This window comes from Schistocerca cancellata, chromosome 12 (genome assembly GCF_023864275.1).
Source record: "Schistocerca cancellata isolate TAMUIC-IGC-003103 chromosome 12, iqSchCanc2.1, whole genome shotgun sequence".
NCBI lineage: Eukaryota > Metazoa > Arthropoda > Insecta > Orthoptera > Acrididae > Schistocerca > Schistocerca cancellata.
In genome coordinates, this window is record NC_064637.1 from 8,635,887 (window position 1) to 8,661,891 (window position 26,005).

The 26,005-nt window shown below is 44.3% G+C and overlaps 1 protein-coding gene across 3 annotated transcripts in view; it reads right to left on the bottom strand.

The window, feature by feature from the left end:
• LOC126109734 (ubiquitin thioesterase OTU1) overlaps positions 1–26,005 on the bottom strand; it is a 49,612-nt gene that overhangs the window by 21,278 nt on the left and 2,329 nt on the right. For all 3 annotated transcript variants that reach the window (XM_049914787.1, XM_049914786.1, XM_049914788.1), the window contains exon 2: positions 5,000–5,316. In XM_049914787.1, coding sequence (XP_049770744.1) covers positions 5,000–5,316 — 317 coding nt within the window. The remainder of the gene's footprint in view (positions 1–4,999; positions 5,317–26,005) is intronic.

A 26,005-nucleotide genomic window follows, 5' to 3' on the forward strand; every position in this document is an offset into this window, starting at 1 on the left:
AAACTACGAAACTAGAGTGAGACAACAGTAAACACGGAAGAATATACATATCATGTCATTTTTATATTTGTACTATTCTTATGCCTAATAGTGATACAGTCAGAAATGAAGCACGGCAATTGACTAGATTTTTAAATCTAATATGACTCTAATTTCTGTGCAGAATGTAATGTACTAAAGAGGCGTCTGCAATGATTTTCAAACGGAGAAAAATTTTCACTAAACTCTCGTTCAGAACATCATCTATCATACGCAGTGTATTATTTGGTTCTTGTAGATCATTAGCAAAGAAAGCAGCAGTGTAAGTAACAACTAATAGCAGTCTCTTGCCATTGTTTTGCTAATGAGTCGATTCCTCTCTTTTTTTTAATTGTTAGCTGCGGCTGTGTGCACAAAAGCAAGTCATGCCGCGAGCGGCAACAGGTCGTAAACACTCATTATCAGAATGCGACAAACCATGCATGACACAGTACAATAATGCACTTTCCGCTTACAGTGACGTAAACACCTATAACAAAGAGAACGGTACATATCAGATCAAAGAAAAATAAGCAATCAATTCAAACCAGACGAAGCACGTGAAAAAGCAAGGGTACCCATATAAATACAGACGGAGCGCCTGACGCATAGCAATGGCTACCTGGTAAAGCTTAACTACTTAGCTTACGACTCGAACCAGACTAATGTAGCTGTGTCGTCATTCATTCCACCTAAATTGTGTCTTATATTACAATGGACCAACTTTGTGTCGATTTGGAGGTGCGGCCTAAAACCTTTCTTTCCCTTGAATTTCGAGTCTCAAATTTCAGGTGCGGCTTAGATTCGAGAAAAATTTTTTTCCTTGATTTCGAATCTCATTTTTCAGGTGCGGCTTAGATTCAAGTAAATATGGTACACACAATGAGTATAATGGAAGAGGACCCTAAATACAGGATCTGTGATGAGGGTGAAGAAACTGCATCACACCTAATATTTGAATGCATGGCATTGGAGAGTAAAAGATACAGAATCTTCGGGACGACTAGACCTGAAGAAATTGTGTCTAACAAAAAACTGGTAGAAGGACTCCTTGCACTATTTAAGGGCACTGGTTGGCTTTACTAGATACACAGGGAGCGGTACCACGCAATAAACCTAGTTTCGGTGTGGGCAGTGGCTGGTTAGACCTAAGCTGTTTTAGCTCTCCTGTTAAAATCAATCAACCAAATGCTCTGTGCAAAATTCTACCAGGCAGCTTCCACTTTCATTCCTTACGCCCATTCCATATTCACCTACTAAGTTTCCTTCTCTTCCTTTTCCTACTATCGAGTTCCAATCACACCTGACTATTAGATTTTCGTCTCCCTTCACTATCTGAATAATTTCTTTTATCTCATCATACATTTCATCAATCTCCACAGTAGTACAAGTTTATATGCCAACTAGCTCCGAAATCAATGTTATCCTCTTCAAAATATGCCCCTTTACAAACTATATGCATATGCTAGTGTTTTTTCCAATCTCCAGAACACTTCTGTAACTTTTATATTTGAGAGATCTTCTAGCTCTCTGAGCAATGCATTTTTAATCTTATATATACTTCAGTTTTTTAAGATTTTATTTATCTGAGAAAACAAAAATGTCTAGTGTGGGTCATGTCTGGAGAATTTGGAGTTGTGTTGCCACAAATCCAGGAATTTTTTGCATATTGCTCCATGCAGAAGACACTGAAATAGTAGCTAGTACTCCTTGTAAGTGATTTGATCTTGTAGCAAGAACTCGAGGTGTACTAAAAAAATATATAAATAAAATAAAAAATAATGAGCATTTACTTCAGATTAGGCAGCACTTGTCCAGATTTTTTCAGCTCTAGAATGGTTCCACTGTAATGACGGAGCCTTAATTTAGACATCATATCCGCTGACTTGCTTGTTATAACATGTTTCAGTAGTGCTACATCATTACCGATTTCAGCTAGCTACGCGTAAGCAACCTGAATTTGCTATTGGTTTTATTCAAAAAACGACAATTTTGGAACATATTTTTCTGTTACACATTTCATAGCCAAGACATTTGAAAAAAATTCATGGAATGAGCCAACTTATACACTAACACCATCAGTAACTTCTCCGGTTGTGATTTAGTGAATTCTGAAAATTGTTTATTTCACTTTTTTCACGATTTCATTGGTCATTGGAATGCTGGAGTGTCCAGGGCATTTGTTATCTTCAAAGGCTTCTTCAAAATGTTAATATCACTTGTAAATACTCGTTTTACTCGAAGCAGACCCACCAACAGCAACATTTGTAAAATTTTGCTGCACTTTATTCTGTTCCATATCAAAATTTAATACAAATTCTTATATGAAATAAATAATCGCTGATACTACCAACACACATGTAACATTTTTGACGGCTGACAACAGACTAAATAAATGATCTTGCTAACACTGTACCGACACTTTTCAAACATGTTTTCCAACACAACAACAATAAAAATCATGCAAATTGTATTAATACAACAGGTAAAATTGCAAAATTGTACTTTTTGAACACACTTGATGTTATCTAATTTGTTTCATTGCTCACCATTTTAATGACATATTATTATCGAATTTCTTCATCAAAGAGTTGAAAACATCAGGCTGGGATATCAACAGTATGCTGCTACTTAACTGTAAATATGAAATATTACGTTTCAGACAAGCACAAGTAAGAGGCACTTACACATCAGCTTTCGGCCACAGCCTTTGTCAGCAAAGGAAACACGCACGGACACACACAGTTATTCACACAAGCAAGCACACCACACACACACACACACACACACACACACACACACACACACATATATACTGCCGCCATCTCCAGCACGTCGGACTGGGCCGAGCTGCTGGAGGTTGTTGTCATGTGCGAGCTGGCTTGTGTGAATGAACATTTGTGTGTGTTTCCTTTTTAATGAAGGCTGTGGCTGAAAGCTGATGCTGCTGAGTAAATTTCTTTGCCAGTGTGTTTGATCCTCCCCCCCCCCCCCCCCCTTTTCCTAAATTCTCCACACCACTACTCTTACTGTCTTCCACTTCTTTCAGTCTTCTTATTCATCCTCGACAAATTTGTGTGTGTGTGTGTGTGTGTGTGTGTGTGTGTGTGTGAAGGCATTGTAGTGTGACTTATCACTTTGGTGAAGTAATGTGCTGCACAAGCATCTACTGAACCAATAAACGATGATTGCCACTATAAAATGTTTATTTTTGTAATGAATTAATGTAACCTACTGTTTGGATGGATGCAGAGCATCTGCAAGCTGTGACAATGATAGACGTCTTACCACATTTGCAGTACCTGCCAGATGGACAGTTTTTTCTGTACCGTTGAGTTCTGCCTCTGAGATCCAGGGGAATAACAGCCGTGACAATGCCTACGACATCACGGACACAAAAGAAAAGCTGTTACCTCGATATGCAATTGAAATCTGCTATCTTACTGTTTCTGGACGCAGTCTGTATCGGTGTATTTGTGATGTTCGGAATAATGAACCAACTTTGTTATGCACGATACTTGTAAATGAGAGTGTAATATACGATTCTTTGTTTATGAGAAGCAATGTATTTATTTCAAGAAGTAGATGTTGGAATGTACTTGTTAACTTTCAGCAGTAACTGAAGCAGTTTGAGAAACAAGCGTGACCTGAAGATATTGACGAGTCAGAAGAAATAATAAAATGGGCAATATTGAATAACAGGAAGTCGTAGCTCCCGAGCAAATTTTACATCGGCGCACAATATCACAATACATAAGCAGCAGATCATCAGAGCGTGAAAATGAGATGTTCTTGCGAGGTCACCAGACCTACTCGTTGTTCTCAATTTTGTCAAAAATTATGGGATGTGTTGGGCTTTGCCAGAAATGAAAGTGACAAAAGTGGAAGCTCCAGATGGTCAGGCTTCCAGAAAAAAACAGAAGTTTAGGCCGATGTCGGGCGAGGCACGAGCCGATTATGTTAGCATAGTTCCGGGAGAGTTTTTGGGGCTACAGAAAGAATACAGAATGGTAATTTGAGGGCCACAATTTTGAGACCCTATACAGAAACTATTTTTTGTTCTTATTTTCAATTTTTATGCAAATAAACTGGAAAACATGTTCAATACATTGTATTTACCAAAATTTTCATAAACAAAACGAAAAGAAAAGGCAAAGGAATATTTGTGATTGCAAATAAATCTCCAGCATGGGATTGTAAAGCACGCACGAGAATGCCGTATACAAAATTACGTACTTTTACTATTTTACAGCTGACGATTTACGAGTGCCGGGTCGATATATGTCGTAGAAAACTGGAAGTAGCTGCTGACGGCTGCTCGAATGTCAAAATGAAAATAATTAAATACAAAGTCCTCTGTGCTTTAATTACAATACCTTCTCGGCTAGTCGTTTGCCGAGTCCTTGTAGATTCTGTAAGTACAAATCTTTCTTAGAAATTTATTTGCAATCACAAATTTTCCATTGCCTTTCTATTTCGTACCTTTTATGTAAAGTATTAATAAATACAACATATTGAGCATCATATCAGTTTATTTGCAGTGTAAGTCATCCAAATATTGACGATAAAAAAGAAAAAAGTTCCCGCATATGGACTCGACCTAATAACTATTGGTTTACTGTTCTGTACTTTTTATGCTGCACGAACTGCCACCAGTGAATTGTGCTAATATACATAGCTCGTGTCTCACCTGCTCTTTACAAAAAATGCTATTTTCTCTGAGATTCAGTCTCTCCGGTGGTCACGCTTCTGCCACTTTCATTTCTGGCCGAGCACCGCATACAACATAAATTTGGCCAAAATCAGTGGTGACAAGCAGGCACAGTCTCTCTGTCAGATACACACAATTGCACTCTCAGTGGTGGCAGCAGCGGCGGCGGTGGTATTACCACTCGTTAGCCTATCGAAGACTTCGTATATGTGACTAAAAAAAGGCACCACAAAATGAACACATAGGCTAATTGACCTAATATTTACTCACATCCCCCTGCTCCATGTAGAGTGGATCGTAGTGGATCCCATCAAAGACTAGGAAAACGCGTTGAGGATAGTGGCGATCTTCACCAAAACGGTTGACGATGGCATTCAGTGTGTCGACGACAGCGATCTCGATGCCGTAGAAGTGAGAGAGCACGGAGAGCTCGATGGCACCGCCCCAGGAGTCGGGCCGCAATATCCAGTCACAATAGGCTCGCGGAGGTTTCCCCAGGATGGCTTCGGAGTACGAATCCCCGTCATTAATGACCTCTTCTGCAATTATCTGCCGCATGTATGAAGCACAGGTGGGATCCACTTTGCCTGGAATACAGTAAATTTCAGTTTTTGTCGAGATATGGCAGTAGGGGATGCCGTCGAGGCATACTCTCCACAGACACCCGTCCCCAAATGTTAGCGTTTTAGCACTTCTAAAACTTATCCGTGATTAACAAATTAATTGAAAAGTCTTGTATTGAGGTCGGATACAAAACAGAGTGCCTGAAACCGACTGAGTGTACTTCTTTGCAAGAAAGATGGATGACAGGAGTGATGGCAATAATTGCCAAAGTATTTCACACATGACCTCATTTTCTAAAATTTTTGAGAAAATGGTGTACTATAGAAAAGTGCTCCATCTTTGTATTAATAACATAATAGCTCAACTGATAATATTGTCTATACATTCGCCTATCAGATTCTACAAGTATAAAATAACAAAGAGAAACACCAGTCAGTATTTTCCACGATCTATCTGAGGTGTTTGTTTGTGCAAATCACATTTTATTACAAAAACTGAGTTTTTTTGGAATCAACAGTACAGCTGTTGACATTCACTCGTGACATAATTAATAAAACTATTGCTGGAAGTTGGACTACATAATTAATGAGGAGTAGATAAGAATTTTTTTTTCTAACTAGTGGAAAATGAATGGTGTTACACAGTGTTAAATATTCAGTACTCTGTTCTTACTGTACGTTCAAAATCTACTATTTAATATAGACTGGCAGAATTTGTTCTACGTTGCTCGAGGCTTTCCCAATGGACTAGATGTAGATATGATTCTCGGACAGGATTTCAGATGTCACGAAATTTCCACAGTGACATCATACATTTTGCCCCAGGACGACATCTACAACCACTCTGCCAGGAAAACCTTAGGAGCAGATCATGAAACAAGTGAATAAGTTTGATAAACTTCAGAATGAGAAGATTGTTGGTTGGTCGGTTTAAAAGAGGGGGAAAGGGACTAAACTACAAGGTCATCAGTCGCTTGTTCCGAAGGAAACAATGCCACAAGGGTGAGAATAAGCCAATGAGATTTACAACACAAAACAGAATGAAAGGAAAAACCACAAACGACGACTCAAGGGCAACACACACTTAAACGGACAAAAGGGGGCAAGAAAACCACAAAGACGCAAAAAACAGGTAGAAGAGGTTAAAACAAGAAAGCAGGTTACCATGGCTGGCTGACCATGAGGATAAAAAGGAAAAGCCAGCCACTCTGCAACAAATTAAAACCTCCACTCTGAAACTAGGGTGGAGGACACACAGGGACAAAGGACATGTGCTAAAACTTAGAACAAATATAAAACTCACCCTCACAAATGAAACATAAAACTAAAGCTGCTGTTGAGGCACTGTCGCCCAACACCAAAGGTAGGGTGCTGGGGAAGTTACAAGTCCGCCGCAGAACGGCTAAAAGTGGGCAATCTAGCGAGAGATGGATGACCGTCATTCGTGAGCCACAGCAACACTGAGGTGGGTCCTCGTGGCAGAGGAAGTGATCACGTGTCAGCCACATACGGCCGACGCGGAGCCGACAGACAACCACAGTGTCCCTACAAGAGGTGCGCACAGAGGTCTTCCATACATTCGTAGTTTCCTTAATGGCACACAGGTTGTTGTGTGTACTGAAGTTATGCCATTCCGACTCCCAAAGCCAGAAAACCTTGCGGCGTAATACTGAACGCAGGTCAGTTCCAGAGAAGCCGAGCTCCATAAGCGGTTTCCGCGTGGCCCATTTGGCCAGCCTGTCGGCAAGTTCGTTGCCTGGGATTCCGACGTGACCTGCGATCCAGACTAACACCACCGAATGACTGGACTGTTCCAGGGCATACACAGACTCCTGGATGGACGCTACCAAAGGATTGTGAGGGCAGCACTGGTCAATAGCTTGTAGGCTGCTCAAGGAACGAGTACACAGGAGAAATGACTCGCCGGGGTACGAGTGGAAGTGGTCGAGAGCACGAGATATGGCCGCCAGCTCTGCAGTGAAAGCACTGCAGCCGTCTAGTAAGGAGTGCAGTCCTATATGTCCTCCACGAACATAGGCAAAGCCAACGTGACCGTGAGCCATCGCTGTAAACCACTTCGTAGCCCTGGTACGTGTCGAGAATCGAGAGGAAGTGACAGCGGAGAGTCCCAGGGTTAACAGAGTCCTCAGGGCCGTACGAAAGGTCCGGGCGAAGCCACAGCCTAGGTGTACACAATGGAGGTGTTCGTGAATGAACCTCGAGTATAGGTGGTAAAGGCAAGGACTCCAATTTGGAGAGAAGGGATAGCACACGAACTGACCTGGGCCGCCGATGAGGGAGATGAACTGCCGTGGGCATGAAAAGGAGACGGTAATTCGGATGCGCAGGAGACCTACAAATGTATGCAATGTAATTGGAAAGCAATTGCGCATGCCTAACCTGCAATGGAGGGACTCCGGCCTCCACCAGGACGCTGGTCGCCAGACTCACCCTAACATCTCCTGTCGCTAGGCGAATGCCACAGTGGTGCACTGTGTCAGGTAAACACAACGGTGAGGGTGCCGCTGAACCGTAAACCACACTACCGTAGTCAAGGCGGGATTGAACAAGGGCTCTGTAGAGCTGCACCAGCGTAGAGCAATCTGCACCCCAGTTGGTGTAACTCAGGCAGCGGAGGGCACTGAGGTGCTGAAAGCACTTCCACTTAAGCTGACGAAGGTGAGGAAGCCGAGTCAATCGGACGTCGAAAACGAGTCCTAAGAATTGATATGTCTCCACTATAGTGAGTGGATTGTCATTAAGGTAAAGTTATGGTTCCGGATGAACGGTATGACACTGACAGAAGTGCGTAACGTATGACTTTGCGGTCAAAAATTGGCAAACTGTGGGCTAGAGCCCACGACTGCACTTGTGGATTGCTCCCTGTAGGTGCCGCTCAGCAACACCAGTAACGGAGGAGCAGTACGAAATGCAAAAGTCGTCTGCGTACAGAGAAGGTGAGACAGCTGCTGCTAGACCGTTAATGGCCACTAAAAATAGAGATACACTCGATACGGAGCCCTGTGGGCTCCCATTCTCCTGGATATGGGAGGAACTATGGGAGGCACCAACTCTGACACGGAAAGTACGGAAAGACACGAAATTTTGAATAAAAATCAGGAGCAGGCCTCGGAGACCTGACTCGTGTAATGTGGCAAGGATATGATGCCACCAGGTCATTTCATACACTTTTCGTAAATCAAAAACGATGGCACCAACTGGTTGTCATCTGGAAAAGGCTGTTCAGATGGCAGACTCGAGACACACAAGGTTATCAGTGGTAAGGCGACCCTGGCAGAAGCCGCCCTGACATGGAGCCAGTAGGCCACGTGACTCCAGGATCCAATCCAAGCACCGACACACCATACGTTCCAGCAGCTTATAAAGAATGTTGGTGAGGCTGATGGGCCAATAGCTATCCACATCAAGCGGGTTTTTACCAGGTTTAAGCACCGGAATGCTGGTGCTCTCCCACCATTGCGATGGAAAGATGCCATCGCACCAGATCCGGTTGAAGATGACGAGATGATGCTTGTAGTCATATGAGAGATGATTAATCATCTGACGGTGGATCTGGCTCAGGAGCTGTGTCGGGTCAATGTGCACGGACACTGAGGAGCTCCCATTCTGTAAATGGGGCATTAAAGGGTTCACTGTGGCGTGTAACGAACGAGAGGACATTCCTTTCCATCCGCCATTTGAGGGTGCGAAAGGCTGGGGGGGTAGTTCGATGCAGAGACTCAAGCACAGCGCTCAGCAAAGTGTTTGCTTCAGTAGATAACACACCTTTATGTTAATGCCAGGGACACCTGTTGGGGTCTGGTACCCAAAAAGATGTCTGATCTTCATTCAGACTTGGGAAGGTGACATATGGCACCCAATGGTCGAGACGTACGGGATGTAATGAATGTCAATAATCTCAACATGTGATGCTGTGAAGTACAGCGGGAAGGCATACGGCCGAACTTCCAGCACTTAAAGCACCGCAGGGGAGGCATATACGGATTGACATCAAAGCGGTAGACCGTCACCTCGACCTTCCCGGGTAAGGTGTCACTCTCAAAGGCCAAAATGAAGGCACCGGTGGCAACCTGATTATCTCTCGGACCCCGACGGATACGCCGCACGAAATGAACACCTCGCCGCTCTAAATTGGTGAGCAGCTCGTCGTCAGACTGCAAAAGAAGATCCCTGTGGAAGATATGAGATGGAATCCAAAATTTTCGGGACTGGTGCTGCCATCTGGAAAGTAGGAGTAGCAGATCTTTGCACCACTAGGTGACGAGAGCTGCGTATCTGATAAGTCAGTGTACGGAGTGGCATTCAGCTGGGAGGACGTGTCGCGTGTCCGCAGTGATTTCCGTAATACTCTGTGTTTGGTGTGTGGCGATTTTACGACGGATCCGTGAACAGAACAGCACGTGTGTATCAAATTCTGTGCGAATCTCGAGAAAAGCGCTACGGAGAACTGGTTTTACGGTTATGACCCAGAGACATAGCAACAGTCATCCCAGTGGAAGAGCCCAGGCTCTCCAAGACCCAAAATGCGAGACAGGTGAAGACCAAAGTGAAGAGCATTATCATCGTTTTCGTCGATACCAAGAGAATTGTGCACCAAGACATTTTGTGACGTGTGGCGACGACAGCCCGAACTTTGGCGTAAAGAGAACTGGTTGTACCCCACCCACCGTAGTCGCCAAATCTGGCACTTTGCGACTACGCGCTATTCCCAAAACAAACTCGGATCGAAAGGCCGTCGGGTTTACACTCTAGAGAGGATTCGAGAAGCATCGCGGATGGGAACTACTTCGAGGGTGACGGTGACCATTAGTCCAAAGGTAAGGTTTTCAACAGATGGCAGCATGACTCGTGAAAATTTTGGATAGCACCTCGTAATACCCAGGACCAAATTTAAGCTCTTATGTGGCACGATGGTAACAGAAACATCCCTCAACTTGTTACAAGCGAGTAAAGTCCGAGACTGGACAGAGGATGCCGTTTTTATCAAGGCTGACCCAGATCGCATTTTGGACAAGCCCTCCACCTCCTCAAACTTGTCATCTAAATGCTCTACAAAAAACTGTCGCTTCATCAAAACAAAGCAGTCTCCGTCAGTTCTCGTACGTACGGGGTACTGGGGTGAATAAGGTTCACTGCCATCCTTAGCCTGGCGTTCCTCCCACGGTGCGGGCAGGGAGGGGAATGATTTTGGGTCGTACTTTCCTGCACTGTACTCAGACTCGGAATGCTCAGAGACTGCTGGTGTTTGATCACCAGCAAGTGATGACGTGGTACGCTTCGTCGCGCGTCATCCACCCTGATGCCACCCACTCCGACCAGGGGCCCTCCCCACGAGCGTGGTGCCACCCAGCTGCAGCAAAGTCTCGGTGCCCCAGGATGGCGGGCAATTACTCCACGGCATACGTGGGAAGTTAACGGCACAGGCACCGGCAGAGCGATCCCCGTGTTGTCAGGACGCTACAGCCGACAGGGTACGTGGCAGCCCCACCACAAAGGACTGGCTACCGTGCCAGATACGAGGTGCAAAGAAGACCACGGTCACCGTCGGTGCAAAAAGCGACACTGCACAGTGCACGGTGGAAAATGCACCCAGGAAGGCATCCTCGCCCGAGAGGTGGAGAATGAGCTGGACTGCAGTGCGACGACGAGAAAGTGGGCTAAAGATCTCTAGGCACGGTGGACAAAATGCACCGTGTAAGGCACCCTTCCCCAATGGGCTCGCTCTTTGGGAAAATTTTGGAAAATGGAGGTCAAACCCAACAGGGGACCACCACATAAAGTACGAAACGTGTGAGACTCCTTTTAGTCGCCTCTTACGATAGGCAGGAATACCTCGGGCCATTCTAATCCCCAGACCTGCAAGGGGGAGAATAAGAAGAGTGTACTGCCGTGTATACTTATCTTCGCAAAGGTTACACACTTTATAAAATCTGCAACCTCCGACAGTATTAAAATTGTGCTGACCGTGCACTGGTGAGAGAGATAATTCACCGCACTCGGTGGTAATAGGACTTTACATCCTGGGATCTACTGGTGCTTCGTCTGGAGATTTCATCACGACTATCAGGAGATTCCCGGCTGTGTGTTATAGCGCTACTTGGGCATTTTGAGACAAAGTGACAACATGGCACGAGAAATCACTATTGAGACTTTTTTCCACAAGAAGATAAATTAGAAGGCAAACCTCTGCCCGGTGTGGCAGTTTCGGTCTCGGAGAAGGGACTCAACTTCGCACCCGTCCTGAGGACACCACCCATTCTGGTTATTACTACCTCTCACGAACACGGAATCCTGTGATGCTGTCGAGGAAATCGGGCAGCAGACTCGCTACGCTCCGACACGGGGACCGGCGCCCACAAATAATACCTAGGCGACAGAGAGGTTTGCCCTTCAATCTCTATGTCGGGATCAAAATATTGTAATGTTACTGGCAGATAAAGGTATCACAATCTTCCTCTCCGGACCAATGTCCTTAAGCGAGATGAAGCAGTTATCGGACGACTCTGCATATTGCCTTAAATGAGCGCCCCACAACCAAAATTTAACGAAGAACTTCGGAGCTTCTCGAGAACAGCACAACTTCTAAAGCTGTGGCCAAGAGGCTACGTACAAAGGTACCAAACTATACAAATTGTCTAGGATTCATAAGGATATTGTGTCTCAACCAATAGTAATATTGGGGTGTCAACATACAACTCTGCTAAATGCCTAGAAGCATAACTGAGTCCTTTAGTAGGAAAATGCGAGTACCAAATTTGCAACTCAGAAGATTTCGTCAACCGGCTCAAGAACTTGCAATTTGCACAATCGTATATTCTCGTTAATTTTGACACAGTTATAATTTTCACTGGAGTGCCTTTTTGAGAATTACTGTCACTGGCAGAAGCTGGAAGTGGAGCTTGTCAATTTGTTTAAGGACCGGCTCATCTCAACTTACTTTTTATTCGACGAGAAATGCTTTAAACCGACTGATGGTGTCGCAATGGATAGTCCATTGTCACCCATTGCAGCCACTCTTTTTATGGAAGATTGTGAGGAGAGAGCACTCCAGTCGGTGGAGTTGAAACATTCACACTTTCGTAATCTGGCCCCGTGGCACTGCAACACTGGATTCATTTTTGCAACACCTGAATTCTGTTCAGTTGAAAATCAAGTTTATGATGGAGAGATTTAAAAAAAAAAATGTGAACTACCATTCCTGGTCACGATAGTGTGGAGAAAAAGAGGACGGTACTTTGGGTCATGATGTGTACCATACCTCCACATAAGGACTTATATTCACAGACCACCAGCTGGCACCATCCTGCACAATGAAGTGGCACACTTACCACGTTGGTCAACAGAGTACAAGCCATATCGTATTCAGACAACTTATCTAATGAGCTATGCCACAAATATTCCAAACAAGAGATTCACTGTGGCTTACAAATGGCATATGTTAGACAAAGAGGAGCTGGAAGAAAGCGAAGAATAAAAGAATGGTTGTCTCGCCATACATTGGTGCTGTTTCTCCTAAAATAGGAAGATTACAAAAGAAACAAATGTTAAACATCTCTCCCATCCACCAACAAAACTTAGGGCTCTTTTAGTTTCAGTGAAAGAATTTTAGGTTAAATCGTGTGACCACCTTCTCTACGGCGTGAAACCACACTGGTGCTACGCAACATCAAACGGTGCGCACGTGTCAGTCTCTCTACCAATAGATGCACCACCGCACCCGCAGTTATGTGGTGCCACTTTATGTGTAAGGCAAAGGTAGACACACTGACCAAATTTCACGTGAATGAGCCTCACAATACAATCCTTTAAGTGTTGCTCCCACTGGGATAAGGAGGACATGATTACATTAATAACAGCAAGAACAGAGCCGTTTGTTCATTTTAGCAGCACTCCATATTTATAAATGGAACAGGAAGAAGCCCTAATAACTGGAACAATGGAAAGTACTTTCCACCATGCACTTTACAGTGGTTTTCAGAGTGCGGATGTAGATATTTACTGGTATAACAACCAACCTACTGTCTATCAGAATGAACAGCCACTGCCAAACTGTGGCCGACAACAGGGTTGATCACTCAGTGGCACAACATGCAGCCGAGAACAATCGCAGCTGAGCACAATGCGCAAGAATTCAATGTCTGCTTCACAATCCCAGCCCTCTCGACCCATCCCTCCACCACCACCACCACCACCACCACCACCACCACCACCTTCTCTGAACTATCCAGATGGAAGTTAACCTTACAACACATCCTTTATACCCATAACCCTCCTAGCATCAATCTTCATGAACCGACTGTCCCCACACTCTCTACCCAACAGTTTCCCTTGCTCTGTCCTGTCACCTCCTCCCAATCCATGTCATATCCATTGTGCATCACACCACACTAGCTCATATATCCATACATCACATGTCCGGCCCAGACACATACCACCCATCCGTCCCGCTTCCCTAGCCAGCAAACCTGCTGCCTCCTTTGGAGCCACTACCACCCCACCTGACACAAACCAGTCTACCTGCTGAAATGCATACCTGGCATTTTGTTTCCAGCTAACACAATGTATGGGCACAGATTGTGTGTGTGTGTGTGTGTGTGTGTGTGTGTGTGTGTGTGTGTGGTTTTAGGGTGCACAACTTCAATGGTCATTAGCGCCCAGTCTACGTTAGGAATGGACCGTGAGGCAAAAGATTAAAACAGCAACTAAAAGGGAAAACACGATAAAAGACAGATTGACAGGCATAGGATTAAAAAACAGCATAATCAAATGTCCTTAGATAGGTTTGTCAAGTTGATAAAACAAAGAACGCGAGCAGCTGCTCCTGGGTCATCCGCTAAAATGGCATCTAGAGTACATGGCAGGCCAAGATCAAGACGCAGTGTATTAAAATCCGGACAGGACGTTAAAATGTGGCGGACCGTCAGCAATTTCCCACATGGGCAGAACGGTGCCGGCGCAGCCGCCAGCAGATGGCGATGGCTGAACCGGCAGTGTCCAATTCGTAACCGGGCCAAAACGATCTCCTCCCGCCGAGAAGGGCGTGAGGAGGACGTCCAAGCCGCGGGAAGAGGTTTCAAGGCCCAAAGCTTGTTGTCCGTAAGTGCAGCCCAATCGGCATGCCACAGTGATAAAATGCGCTGACAAATGACCCTGCTACAATCTGATGAAGGGACACAACAAGAAGCTGTCCGAGGCTGGAGGACCGCATCCTTGGCCACGGCATCTGCAGCTTCGTTCCCAGGGATACCGACATGGCCAGTAACCCACATAAAGGTAACTGGAGAACCGTCGTCCACCAGCTGCCGAAGAGAGCGTTGGATCCGGTGCACGAAAGGGTGAACTGGATACGGATCACTGAGGCTCTGGATGGTGCTCAGGAAAGCTGAGCAGATGACATAAGCAGAATGGCGGTGGCAGCAGCTGTAAAGAACAGCCTGGTAGAAGGCAAAGAGCTCAGCTGTGAAGACCGAACAATGGCCATGGAGCCGGTATTTGAAACTTTGTGCCCCGCCAATAAAAGAACACCCGACCCCGTCACTGGTCTTAGACCCATCTGTATAAATGAAGGTCATATTAATTAACTTCGAACGAAGTTTGACAAAATGGGAGTGGTATACCGAACCGGGGGTAACTGCATTTGGGAGCGAGCTGAGGTCAAGGTGAACCCGAATCTGAGCCTGTAGCCAAGGTGGCGTGTGGCTCTCGCCCTCTCGAAAGGCTACAGGGAGTGAAAAATCAAGGTGTTGAAGGAGGCGACGAAAGCAAACTCCAGGGGGTAGCAGGGCAGAGACACACAACCCGTATTGACTGTCGAGAGAGTCGTCAAAAAAGGAACGATAAGACGGGTGGTCGGGCTTTGACAGTAGATGACAGGCATACCAACAAAGCAGTATATCGCGCCAGTAGGTGAGTGGCAATTCACCGGCTTCAGCATGAAGACTCTAGATGGGACTAGTATAAAACGCTCCGATCGCAAGACATAAACCCCGATGTTGTATGGAGTTGAGGCAGCGGAAGATGGACGGCCGTGCAGAGGAGTAGACGAAGCTCCCATAATCCAGCTTGGAGCGGACGATCGACCGATATAGGCGAAGTAGGACGGTTCGATCCGCTCCCCACGACATACCACTGAGAACACGGAGGACACTTAGAGAACGGGTACAACGGGCGGCCAAATATGACATGTGGAGACCAACTAAGTTTCCTGTCAAATGTAAGACCTAAAAATTTTGTTGTCTCCACGAATGGGAGAGCAACGGGACCGAGTCTTAAGGACAGTGGGAGAAACTCTTTGTAGTGCCAGAAGTTAATACAGACCGTCTTCTCGGCAGAAAAACGGAAGCCAATGGCGACAATCCAGGAGTACAGACAGTCAAGAGAACGCTGAAGACAGCGCTCCAGGAAACATGTACGCTGCGCGCTGCAATAGATGGTAAAATCGTCCACGAAAAGGGAGCCTGATACATCAGCTGGGAGGCAATCCATTATTGGATTGGTCGCTATGGCGAAGAGAGCGACGCTCAAAACTGAGCTCTGTGGCACCCCATTCTCCTGGCGAAAGGTGTCTGACAGGACAGAACCCACACGTACCCTGAACTGTCGATCCATTAAAAAGGAACCAATAAAAAGAGGGAGGCGACTGCGAAGGCCCCATGTATGCATGGTGCGGAGAATGCCCGCCTTCCAACAGGTGTCGTAAGCCTTCTCCAAATCAAAGAACACAGCCGCAGTCGGGCGCTTCCGCAAGAAGTTATTCATAATGAAGGTAATCAGATGGTCAACAGCAGAGCAGCGCCTACGAAATCCACATTGTACATTGGTAAGTAGGCATCGAGATTCGAGCAGCCAAACCAAACGAGAGCTAACCATTCGCTCCATCACCCTACAGACACAGCTGGTAAGCGAGATGGGTCGATAACTGGAAGGCAAGTGCTTGTCCTTCCCCGGCTTAGGAATCGGTACAACAAAAGACTCGCGCCAGCATGCGGGAACATGCCACTCAATCCAGATGCGATTGTAAGTACGAAGAAGGAAACCTTTACCCGCAGGAGAAAGGTTCTTCAGCATCTGAATATGAATAGAATCAGGCCCTGGAGTGGAGAACCGTGACCGGGCAAGTGCATTTTCGAGTTCCCGCATGGTGAATGGGGCATTATAACTTTCACAATTCGAGGAGCGGAAGTTAGGTGGCCTAGCCTCCTCTGCCTGTTTTCGGGGGAGGAAGGCAGGGTGGTAATGAGCGGAGCTCGAAACCTCTGCGAAAAAGCGGCCGAAGGCACTGGAGACATCCTCAGGGGCCACAAGGACGTCATTCGCGACCGTCAAGCGAGAAACTGGTGAGTGGACCTTAGTGCCAGATAGCCGGCGCAGGCTACCCCAGACAACAGAAGAAGGAGTAAAACTGTTGCAGGTGCTTGTGAAAGCAGCCCAACTGGCTTTCTTGCTTTCTTTAATAATACAACGACACTGCGCACGTAATCGTTTATAATTGATACAATTCGCCACTGTAGGGTGGCGTTTAAAGGTGCGTAAAGCACGTCGGCGAGCACACAAAGCGCCTCTACATGCTGCGGTACACCAGGGGACCGGTACGCGACGTGGAGAAGAAGTAGAGTGAGGGATGGAATATTCAGCAGCAGTGAGAATGACTTCCGTGAGGTGTGCGACCTGACTGTCGCAGCTTGTGAAGGTTTGATCCTGAAAGGTCGCCCTGGAAGAGAAGAGCCCCCAGTCTGCTTTGGAGATGTTCCAACTAGTTGAGCACGAAGAGGGGGTATGATGCAGGAGATGGATAACACACGGGAAGTGTTCGCTCGAATATGTATCAGAAAGTGCATACCACTCAAACCAGCGTGCAAGTTGGGTAGTACATATAGAGAGGTCTAAATGGGAATAGGTGTGAGATGTGTCCGAAAGAAAAGTAGGGGCGCCAGTGTTGAGGCAGACAAGATTGAGCTGGTTGAAAAGGTCTGCTAACAGGGAGCCCCTCGGGCAGGATGCTGGAGAGCCCCAAAGGGGATGGTGGGCATTGAAGTCTCCAGTTAACAAAAATGGTGCAGGGAGCTGAGCAATAATTTGCACCATGTCTGCCCTGGTAACGGCAGATGACGATGGAGTGTAAACGGTACAAATGGAAAATGTAAAAGTGGGGAGAGTAATTCAAACGGCAACTGCCTGCAGGCCGGTGTGCAATGTGATGGGATCGTAGTAAATATCATACTGGACCAGCAACATAACCCCTCCATGAGCCGGAATACCTGCCACAGGGGCAAGGTCAAAACGCACAGAGGTGTAGTGTGCCAAGGCAATTTGATCGCATGGGCGTAGCTTCGTTTCCTGAAGGGCTACGACGAGCGGACAGTGCAAGCAGAGCAGCGACTTCAAGTCCTCTCGGTTGGGGCGAATGCTGCGAATATTCCAGCGAATAAGTGCCATCATGAGAAGAAAAAGAAAAAGAAGATGCAAGAAGGGGTCACCTCGAAGGCCGCTGAGGGCCTGGCTTCGAGCGAGCACTGCCGCCGCTATCAGTAGGCAGACAGTCATCGTCCATTGGTTCTATAGGTTCATCGGCCATCTTGTTAAGATGGCCGGGAGGGGGAGCTTCCTCCGCCAGTGAATGGCCAGATGTTCGGCTACCAGCGGTGCGGCCAGGCGAAACGGATGACGGCTTGGAGCGGCAACCGCTAGTTGGCGCAGGATAAGAAATGCACCGTGGCGGAGAAGGAGGACTGTGCTTCCTATGAGCCTTCTTGGAAGATCGTTTAGTAGAAGTACTGGTCGATGGCTGGGAGTTCGAGGTACGTAGAAAGTCTGCACGGGACGGTTCCTTCTTGAAGGCCTGTGCATCTGACTTCTGGGCCTTCATCTTGGCAGAAGCTGATGAAGGTGCTTGTGTCTGAGGGGTGACAAGAGGAAGAGGAGACGTCGACCGGGCGATCTTAGCACTGGCCAAACAGACGACCGTAGTGCTGAAGGTCAGATCACATGTCTGCGTCGCCACCTCCCTGGTAGTCCGAGGAGAGGCGAGGACAGTACTGTATTTCCCCGCTGGGAGCAGCGTGGGCTTCCTACTAGCAAATAGCTTGCAAGCAGCTGAGGTGGACACTTTCTCTTTGTCCCGAATTTTCTGTATACAGCGTTCTTCCTTGTAGATGGAGCAGTCGCGGGAGGACGCTGCATGGTGAGCCTCCACCCGGACAGGGAACGTGTACAGGAGGGTGGCCCGAAGCAGTTTTTGCACCTGAAAGGCGCTCTCAGTTTCTAGTAACAAGGTACCGTTACGCAACCTGGTACAGGACTTGACAGATCCGGCGATGGCATCTACGCCCTTCTGAATAACGAAAGGGTTGACAGAAGAAAAATCCTTTCCGTCCTCAGATCGAGAAACGACGAGGAACTGTGGGGCAGGCGGTAGTACTTTTGTCACTGGTGGCTGGTCACGTTTCCGTTTTTGGGCAGAAGTCGAGAGAGATGGAGTAGAATCCATTGCGGAGGAATCCCCCACGATTGCCAGCGTCTCCGATGGCGCACTACTTCCTTGTGGGGACCCTCTCAGAGGGCACTCCCGCCTTAGGTGAATGTTTACACCTCAGGTCACACCTCCCGAGAAACGGATGGAGGGACCAATCGGCATGGTCGGAAGGTATCAGCTCAGCCAATTACCCCTCCCTGGGCCTGGCCTTTACCAGGGGGTACGTGCGTGCCTTACTTGTCTACCCAGGGCGGGGAATTACGCGTTACCCCGTCACCGGCTACGCGTGCGAACGCGTGGGTCGGCCTTCAGGCACCCACAGGGAGGAAGGAAGAAGAGGAAAAAGAAGGGAGAGAGTGAGAGAAAGGACAGACTGTCTCAAACATCGAGGCGGAGACCAGAGAAGGCAAGGAGAAGGAGGCAAGGAGAAGAAGGCAAGGGAAAGAGTAAGTAAGACAGTGAGATGGAGAAGAACAAAGAAAGGAACCAACCAAAGGAAGGAAGAAACCAGAAGTGAAAAACCAAAATGACCGCAAATATAGGTCGTGGAACCGTCCGTCTCTGGACGCAGGTGCTAACTACCCCCTTGAGGGCGAGGGACTCCTTTTAGTCGCCTCTTACGACAGGCAGGAATACCTCAGGCCTATTCTAACCTCCGGACCCGCAGTGTGTGTGTGTGTGTGTGTGTGTGTGTGTGTGTGTGTGTGTGTATGTGTGTGTGTGTGTGGTTGGTTTGGGGAAGGAGACCAGACAGCGTGGTCATCGGTCTGTGTGTGTGTGTGTGTGTGTGTGTGTGTGTGTGTGTGTGTGTGAAGAGGAGAGGGACGCACTCTAGCTTGACAAAGGATTTATCCCAAAATCTAACAAGTTTTCGTTTTCTTTTGTGTTTGTATGTCGACAATACAATGCATCTGCTGTTCTGTGAGAGACTCCTAAATCATTTAAATCCTAAGGGAGTTTGACGACAGCAAATTGTATATGAAAGCTTTTATAAAATTTTAAAATCTTGGTGTGCTAGCCATTTGCATCTACAAATATATTGGCTTCCTGGTGTACCTTCAATATTGAATAGTAATGATATGGATATATATGGAAATAGCACTACAACAATTCAAACTTTTACGTAGTGCTTTGCATAAAAAACCAACTGAAAATGGCAAATGTACTTTAAAACAAGCAACTACAGCACTGATAGACTTATGACTCACTAGCAATAAATTAAATATAATTGGGATTAGTTGTCGTAGATTCATGGCATTGTGTTAACAATGTTCACCATGTTAATGGTGAAGATACAAGCCTTAAAACTCATGGTAACGTCACTAACAACACAAAAACATTGGCAAAATGAAATCCAATGAACTAGTGACACCTCCACAGGGATAGGTGCAATTTGGACTGGGAATTTTCTTTTTATTAAAATCTTCAAATACATTGAAAACCTGATTTAGGTCAGGGATGTAAATTTAACTACAGAACACACAATGTATACAACAAAAATATTGCTGTTATATGTTCTTTGGTATCACATTCCAACTAATACATTTAAATGAGAAATAAGAGATTTATTAACAATCCACAGTGTAACTTCCTGGCAGATTAAAACTGTGTGCTGGACCAAGACTCGAACTCGGGACCTTTGCCTTTCGCAGGCAAGTGCTCCACCAACTCAGCTACCCAAGCACGACTCACACCCTGTCAGGCTGTGAGAACGGGGCGTGAGTCGTGCTCGGGTAGCTCAGTTGGTAGAACACTTGACAGCGAAAGGCAAAGGTCCCGAGTTCGAGTCTCGGTCCGGGGCACACAGTTTTAATCTGCCAGGAAGTTTCATATCAGCGCACACTCTGCTGTAGAGTGAAAATTTCATTCTAGAATCCACAGTGTGTATGGAATTAATGAATATTTAGAATATTGCTCAAATCTGTAGGTTCTGCCTCAATCGTTCTTCTCAGCAATTTAGTTTTATCTAGGAATGCTTTGATGATTGTAGAGATCTTTTACTAATTTACTCATGTTAATTAATGAGTGTAGTTGCATAACTTGTGGCCATATAAGTAGACATGAAATTCTATTTTCTTACACACATGAAACTAGATTACTGCTCATTTTAGTAGAATCAATCAAGGTGTGTCTTTAGTGTCTATATTTGTGTACATAAAATTCTGTTTTCCTTGCACCTAATTTAAGTACAATATTGTTTATTACATTGTAATCTTCTGAACAATTTGCAGCAGGACCCTCAAACTACACGGTTGGCATGATGGGAATCAGTATCCGCATGCTTGGTTTGGTTTAGCAACAAGCCCACTTTCATTTGGATGGGTTTATCAGTAAGCAAAATTGGCACATTTGGGGGACTGAGAATCTGCATTTCACAGTCGAGAAGTCTCTTCACCCTCAGCGGCTGACTGGTGTGCAATGTCCAGTCACAGAATAATTGGTGCGATATTCCTTGATGGCACGGTGATTATCAAGCAGTATGTGAGGGTTTTGGAATATGATTTCATCCCCATTATCCAAAGTGACATTTATTTCACCAAGATGTGGTTCATGCAAGACACAGCTCGACCCCATCAGAGCAGGAGAGTATTTGATGTTCTGGAGGAGCACTTTGTGGACCGTATTCTGGCTCTCGGGTACCCACAGGCCACTGGCATCGGCATTGATTAGCCGCGATGTTCTCTGGATCTGAACACTTTCGACTCCTTTGTGTGGGGCTATATTAAAGACAAGGTATACAGCAATAACGCCAAACCATTCCTGAACTGAAAACAGCCATTCGGAAGGTTATCGGCAGCATCAATGTTCCGACACTTCAGCGGGTCGTGCAGAATTTCGGTATTCGTCTGCGCCACTCGTGGCCAATGAGTCATAACCTAAATCTGAATATTTGTAGTGACATTTACATGTTGAATAAAGTGTGTGTGCGCACTATAGCTTGTAACTAATTTATGTTTTATTCTTTTCTTTTCAAATAGTTCAATAACTGTCACCCTGTATCAATCTAGATGTTGTATGCAACTTATATTTACTATATCTTGACACATTTATATGTCAGGTTCTATACTGTCTTGCATTTTGACAAGTCCTTTATCAGGAACATGTTAAAAAGGGTGCTGCATAAATAAATAAAAATATATAAACATAACCTTGTCCTGGAAATACACTGCAGTTCAAAATCTTGTGGAAGATTAGGTTTTAGCATTCCATATATGTCAATGTCATTCCGCATAAGTCTGGATTGGGAAAAGATGGCACAGGAAATCAGGAATGTCTTCTCAAAGGAATCATCCTGGCTTTCACCTTTAGCAATCTAGCAAACTGACGGTAAACTTAAATTTTGATGAATGGTTGAGGATTTGAACTGCTGCCATTACTGAATACTAGTTGAGTGCCCCACCACTACACCATCTTGGGGTCATTTCCTACAGTTCATTCTATCACTAAGCTAAAAAAATGGATCGCCATTCCCACTATCTTTATGTAGGTTTAGTACCCAACGCTATCTAAGCCACCACTCACAAGAAATACATGACATATTATAAACGTACAACTGAAAAAACACAAACAAAAACACCCCAAGACACTTTCTACACAGTATATCACCACATTTCAAAGAATACACCATATTTTTTCCATTGTTTACTAGACCCATATAATCTTATCTGTACACTTGATAAACTATATTAATACTTCTCCTTTTTCTGAGCTCAACATTCCGTTAATGATTACCGAATGCACGCTCATTGCGGACTTGAAAAATGAAGCCACCGTTCAACACCTTCACTGAACATTGCAACGGACATATGATATCCTAATGGTGTCAATATGACTAGTAATTATATTGCGAATAAATTAGAATATATACTAAACAATAGACAAATATTATTTATTTGGCCAGTCTACAGATATGTTGCTGAATGTCTGTGTAGTTGTGTCAGTGCTAGTGTAGTTCTGTGTTTGACTAGCATCACTTTTGTAATTGTATTAGGGCGAAGGCTCTAGTTTTGGCCACTACCCCACTTATGGCCACGTTGATGTCACAGGTTAATTTTTAAGCTTCTCTGGAATACCAGCCAGTTCTACTATAGATTATTATAAACTTTGTGAAAGGCTCTATTCATTTGTCTACATAATCATTCTTTTGTCTGTTTTGGTTTGGAGACACCATTTTGTGAAATGATCAGTGTTGCAGAAGCTGGGTTTTGCAGAAGTTTTCTTTAAGCAACACATGATCTGTTTTTTTTTTAATAAAACATCAGAAGAAACTTAATCTGTTCAGAGATAAGATAAGACATTATATTTTCATTTCTTTTAAGTTTTATATCGCTCAGCCTAAAAACATGTTATCAAAAGTATGTGGCTATTAACAGTTCCATATTTAGCCCTGGTTCCGTGTGATGGCCATGCATGTGGCCGTAAGTGGAGACATATATGTATCCTGTTTTGGCCACTTCTAAAAACTGATACAAAAACATCAATATTAGTATTCTGTCCTACATTACACTAGGCTAATTTTATTTAAATAGGCTTATTAAAATATTTTTGGTATTTTTATGTCAATATATACCTCATTGTTGGTATTGTCTGGGCATATCGTACTAATTTACCTATGCTTGTAAGATACAAAATATGCAATAGGCACTATTCAAATATGCAACATTCTTTAACTCCGTCTTTGTGCATTATTTATAGGAAAAATGAGTCAACCAAAGAATAATAAGTTTCATTATTCTCCCAGCAAATTTAAAGATGCTCTAAAGGCTATTGATGAGGGAATGAAGGTTGCTACTTCAAGCAAGTTGTACAAAGTTCCAAGGACAACATTAAGAAACAAAATTTCTGGTGTATCTCCAAAAGAATCTAAGGGGCACTGTGGTCCACGTTCTGTCTTAGGAGAACAAATTGAAAAAAAATTGGTGGACTGGGTTTTGGACTGTTCTAGCATGGGATTTCCAGTTACTAAAGAAAATCTCTGTGCATCAGTGCAAAAACTTATTGAGAGTGCAGATATGGAAAGTTGTAAGGCTACATTTACTAACAATCGACCTGGAAAGAAGTGGTATTATGGATTTCTTAAGAGACACAAGGTTCTGTTACAAAAACATGCAGAATAATTCAATAGGGCTAGAGGTTCTGTTACAGAAGAGAAAATAAGAAACTGGTTTCACGAAGTATCCATCACTTTAAATGATATGGATGTGTTAAATGACACAAATATAATTTTTAATATGGATGAAACTTCTTTTTTTTCTGGCTCCTAAAGGGGAATTAATCATAGGTCCTCGTGGCCACCATGTTTATGATGAGTCATGTAACTCTGACAAAGATAACGTTACTACATTGTTTGCTGTTAATGCTGCTGGAAAATTTGCTCCTCCCTTAACACTGTTCAAATATGCAAGGATTCCAGCATCATTGGTGAAAGCAGCTCCGCCAAACTGGGGCATTGGAAAAACAGAAAATGGGTGGATGACAGGTGAAAGTTTTTTTGTGTATATAACAAATGTATTTGATCCGTTCTTGAAAGAAGCTGAAATTCCCCGGCCTGTAGTAATATTTTTAGATGGGCACTGCTCTCATTTGACACTTCATTTGAGCAGATATTGTAGGGAAAATCAGATCATTCTAGTTGCTCTCCATACCAATTCTACACACATCTTGCAACCATTAGATGTAGCTGTCTTTGGACCTATGAAAAAAATGTGGAAGAAGATTGTTCAGAAACGGCGTTTTGAAAATAATGGCACTGAAATTTCAAAATCTGATATACCTTCTGTTCTGTCACAAATTATTGCAGAACCTAAAATGGTGGCAAATATTCGTGCTGGTTTCAGGGCAACTGGTCTGTTTCCATTTAATGTGAACAATGTAGATTACAGCAAGATAGTTGTTCGTAGTGTACCAGCCTCAACCACAGTTCAGACAAATGAGGAACTTCAGAGAAATTTCTCATATATAGAAAAGCAAATTGATCCTGTCCTTCTAGATGAGTTCAGAGCAACCAAGAGAAGGAATCATGAGTGGGAAGGAAATCAAGAAGCATTATTACTTTTCAAGTTCTGGAGAAAAATAGCTGATGAGGTTGTAATGCATGGTGCTAGTGGTAACACTGATGACATTCTGACAGATAGCATAGCGCCTCCCTCTGAAGATAATCAAACAGAGGATCTTTCACAAAACACAGACAGACTTTATCCTTCATCCATTCAAAATGTTGATAATACTGACATATCTTCAACACGCAGCAGCATTTTACAGAATTCAGGTATTCCTTCAACACCCATCAACATTCTTATTCCTGTAGATATATCAACAACCCCCAATAGTATTTCACATAATTCAAGTACTCCAACATCCAACCATAGTGCATCTTCAGTGCGTATCCAAGTGATACCACCAAAATCATTAACAACAGTTTTTGAAAGTGTCATCACTTGGCCAGAATCCAAACAACGAGGCACAAAGAGAAAGAAAGAACATACACCCACTGTTGTGGCTAGTGACAAGTGGTTGGAATATCATGAACTGAAGGAGAAAGAGTAGAAGGAGAAGAAGCAGGAAAAAAGGAAGAGAAAAGCTATGAAGGAGTTAAAGTCCAAAGAGCAGCACTTGGCATTATCTCATGTAAAAAAGGGGAAAACAAGAAACAGACAAGAGTTAAGTGATAGGCCAACAAGTTCTTCCAAGGAAGAAGAATGGACGGACAGTGGAAGCAGTTTAGATGACTACGTAGAAGGAGATGAAGATGAAATACCAGAAAATGTCAAACTATCTTCGAGTGAGAATTTGAAAGTAGGGGACTTTATTTGGGTAAAATTTAGTTTAACAGGAAATAGAAGAACAAGACCTGCAATTTTTAAGTATGTATCAGTAATTTTGAAAGTGATTTCTGACTCTGAATATGAAATTCAGTGCTTAAAAAGTTCTAATGTTCAGAAAACTTGTTTCGAATACATTGAAAATGATGTTTCGACTATAATGGGTGAAGATATTATAGGGAAACTGCCAGATCCAGTCTTGATGCAAGAAGGACGTTCATTAAAAACAATGTTCCCTGGTTCTATTGATACCTGTGAGAAATAAACTTGTCTGGAAGTTGATTTAAGTAATTACTGGGACCATACTTTGCCTAATGATTTTTTTTCTGTTCATTCAGTTTCTGTACCTTTTACCTATTTGATGTATGTTGTCTGTTGTCTTATATAGTTGTATAAAGTA